The sequence below is a fragment of the Limulus polyphemus genome, unplaced genomic scaffold (assembly GCF_000517525.1).
Source record: "Limulus polyphemus unplaced genomic scaffold, Limulus_polyphemus-2.1.2 Scaffold25, whole genome shotgun sequence".
Classification (NCBI taxonomy): Eukaryota; Metazoa; Arthropoda; class Merostomata; order Xiphosura; family Limulidae; genus Limulus; species Limulus polyphemus.
The window spans coordinates 843,874-847,962 of NW_013665635.1; the positions used below are offsets into that span (position 1 = coordinate 843,874).

Below are 4,089 nucleotides of genomic sequence, written 5' to 3' on the forward strand. Positions count from 1 at the left end.
AAAAAATACGCCTGTTGTTGAATTTCGCGCAAAACTACTCGAGAGCGATCCGAGCCAGCTGTCCTTAATTTTAAAGTGATAGACTAGAGCAGTGGTTCCCAACCTGTGGTCCCCGGAAGATAATACCATCTCATTAAACAAGTAAGTTTTTTAATTCTGCTGTTCTTTTAATTGCACACTCAGTTATATACGTCTTTTATTTGATAGTGAAAAATGGAAAAACAAGTTAATTATTCATAGGGTCCGTGGGGAAAAAATAATAAAAGGTGGTGAAAAGGTTGGGAACCGCTGGACCAGAGGGAAGGCAACCAGTCAACACCACCCACCGCTATCAGATGGCGGGCTCCTCTAATTGAATAGTGAGATTTGGCTATCACTCTTATTATGCACACACGCCCCCGAAGTGCAGAGTGCGATTTTATTTTGGTGGCGAAGGGAATCACGGAACCTCGAATCTACAGTCTGGTACACTAACCACTGGGCTATGCTCGACCCTCATAAAATATATTTAGTCCTAATGATAATGCATTACAAATCATTGGAACTTTGAATTTCTCCTAACGTTTGTTTAAGATAATCTATGTACTAAAATGCTTTAAAAATACGTCTTACAATGACCTATGTTTAGAATTCTAAAAACTAATTCTCCATATTGTTTTTAACAAGAGATGATCAATCAAATAAGAGTTTCTAACTTTATAATTGATGATAGTTTTTATCATATCACTTTTTTATTACCAGGATTAAAGTTTCATTCAAGATATAAAAAAAAGTGAGCAAGCAGTTTCTGGTATAAGAACGATATTTCTCATAAAAAAGGTTATGGAAGTTACAGTATGAAGAATATTCCAACTCTTTTTATTTAGTTCACCTATTTTTAATTAATCGGTTAATACTATAAAAATATTCTAGAATGAGTTTCAACAGCAAAGAATCATCTCTCTCATGTTTCAATATGCAAACCTTGTGACAAAAGAATTACTAATGGCACGAACAAACACACACACACACACACACACACACGAATACATAGCCACGTGTCTGCTTTACTGATTTAAAAATAGTAATGGCTTTTTTCAAACTTGTTTTTAGAGAGGATGATCAAAATATCCCTAACAGATAAATAACAGGATGTCTCATTCTTTTTAAAAGAAAAACAAGTCCCATCTTTTTAAGATATTCGTTTTTACCAATGGAAGTAATAACAATAATGGCCAAAACATGAAATAAATATATTGAATTCCTAACACGATGTAAATCAAGAATACACATTGAAAATGTACTCGGAACACAACTGTCTTAGAGACATGATTTTTTATTTGAAGAAAAATGTATTGTTTCATTACATTAAAAAAAAAACAAGTGAAACATGATTATTATGGTTGTCTTTTGTTGCTCTAACTTACACTGTGTGGTAAACTGATTTTCTCTGCTCTCTGTTACTTTATAATCAGAACATATCTGGGTGTTATAGAGAAAAATGAACACCAGTGTATTAATATTTGTTTCAAACACAGTCATTAAAAAAACAAAAAACTTTTCAATGCAAAATTTTGGTTTTTGTAAAAGATTTCTGATCACAGACAGTTTCTACTAGATACTATTCACAAGAAAAAAACAATACTTTTAAAAAAAATTCATCTATCATTTACACAAGTTAATGAACCATAATTTTGTTTTTTAAAATCAATAGGTTAAAGTCACAAAAAAAAGCCAAAACTTTGCACAGACTTGTTTTTCTTAAAGAATATTTGTATTTCTCAACACAAGCTAATGATAGGACACATAATGAAGACAGTATTTGAAATATTTATGACATCATAAATGTCATGAACATTGGTTCACAGTGTCAACAGAGTAACAAAATCATCCTTTGTTCTTGTGTTTTACCGAATCACTTCAAATCCTATCTTGTACAATAGTACTATTAGGCCTTAATCCTGGTTCCAAAATGATTGTTTTTTTTTCACAAGTATGAAATATTTTTTGTTGGACTCCATCAAGTGAATGTGCTCAAAGAAAACGACAACAAGAACTTTCCTTGTCAATGTTTCTCATCATCAGAGCCACTGCCGCCTTCATCATCAGTCATTACGTTAACCAGAGTTCCTACTGCCTTCCCTAGGTTTCCTGCCATGTGGAACAAGTTGCCAACAGCTGCAGATTGAGCTACTGTAATATTAACACAAAGGGATTTTAGTGCAATATTAATGCTGTACTATAACTGAAAAAAGAAAAAAAGGTTTGGTTGTTGGTTTGATTAATTATTGCCAATTTATATGTGACTATAAAAAGAAATTAAAACAAGTACACAGTATTTTTTAAACTGGTTGTTCCATTTTACACCAAAATTAATAATAATAATAGTAACAATGTTTTTAAGTTACTTTTATTCTTTTAAAGTCTGATGAAAATCCTAGCACGAATTCCAAAATGTTGTCTCCAAAATTTAAAGGCTGTATGTTCTATATGTTTATATGAGAATTTAAGACCACATTTAAAAAACAAAGTCCTGCTTTTTTAAAGTTTTGATGGATAAATATTTATATTTTTAATCATGAAAATATTTAAACTTTGTTGTTGAAGAGCTAAACTTAATCATTTTTTAGCATACTGTTCAAACAAAATAAAACTTTGAGAGGTCACATACATTTTATATTGCTCTAGATACTTTTGCAATACTTGTAATGGTATACATTTTCATCACCTAGTCACTGGTTGATAAATATCACTTATGAATTGCAGACCTACAGATCAACTAGGTTTATCAACGATATCAGAATTAACAGATATGGTTATAAAGAGCAAAATATGTTGATAAAGATCGTCAGTGGTAACTGTGATGCATTTTTTGTAGAGATGAACATACTATTGTGTTTTTCTTTTGGATATCCACTCCTAGACTATAGGGAAGACAGCTAGTCAGCACTCACCGATTGAATAGTTGGATTTAACTGTCATCCTTACAATGCACTTATGGTCCCAAACTGTGAAGCAGAATTGTTATTGTTTCTTTGTGGTCATGGAAAGTGAACAATGGACCCCCAGGTCTATAGGCTGGCAAACTAATCATTGTGTCTTGGATTTTCAATCCATATGTATGATTATACTAAATATATGACAACACAGTTGTACAAATAACTTCAGGATGAACCAAATGATGATTTGTATATAATGTGTATAGTGGTCGAATTTGAACCGACTCCAAAGAATATACGTAAAAAGCATGTGTATTAATAACTACAATATAAAGGGCATCTGTCCTCGAGCATGGACTGCAACATGACAAAGTTTCTTGTTGAAATAACAATAGTTGAAGAATGATCATGTAGGATCAGAACAGCTGTACATATTAAATAAAACAAAAATATGCCCAAAGTGTAACGTACGTGTGAGAACTAGTGTCTGCAAAGACTGTATAACAGGAACTTTGCAACATTCCTGCTCTGATGTCCCTTGAGGAACTGGAAGCAAATTATTGTCCTACTGCCAAACCAAATTAGGACTGATGTAATGATTCATGGTGGCATAAAACCATTCTAAAAATTTTTGTGTTTATCCCCCATTTATAGACACATTATTATGTGTGTGTGTGTGTGTGTTCTGTTAAAGATATCTACTTGATTTCAATCACATTTACCAAATACACAATGTACTCCACAGAATAATAAAGATATCAGTCGTACTTATGTTTTATGTCCTATTAGGTAAACTACATATCAATAGTTTAAAAGACGAAAAGCAGTACTGGTACCATTGTTTCTTTACTAATTTTATATGACAATTATTGTGTTTAAGATAGCTTCTTACCATTTTTTTTTTGAGGGTGTTCGTTAAAATGAAACAGTCTTTAACAAGTAGCAAACTAAAAGAGCAAAACTTGAACTGTTGGTAAATGAAAAACCTGAAATATGTTATTAATATAAAGTGTCTGTACTTATTCATACTTCTGGTATTAAGTTAAGAATTAAGACACATTATTAATGCTAAGCTATCAAATAAAACTTGTCAGGTTTTATCTAGCTGGACATTCTAAATGGTTTTATAATCGAGTTGTGTCCAACAGAACAGGATGTTGGTTATGAAACA

At 31.8% G+C, this 4,089-nt stretch overlaps 1 protein-coding gene across 1 annotated transcript in view; it reads right to left on the reverse strand.

Annotated features, from left to right (window-relative positions):
- Positions 1-791: 791 nt before the first annotated feature.
- The window catches only part of LOC106459004 (dystrophin-like), a 271,702-nt gene continuing 268,404 nt past the window's right edge, over positions 792-4,089 (reverse strand). Inside the window, exon 74 of the mRNA XM_022385593.1 lies at positions 792-2,172. Coding sequence (XP_022241301.1) covers positions 2,045-2,172 — 128 coding nt within the window. The 3' untranslated portion in view covers positions 792-2,044. The remainder of the gene's footprint in view (positions 2,173-4,089) is intronic.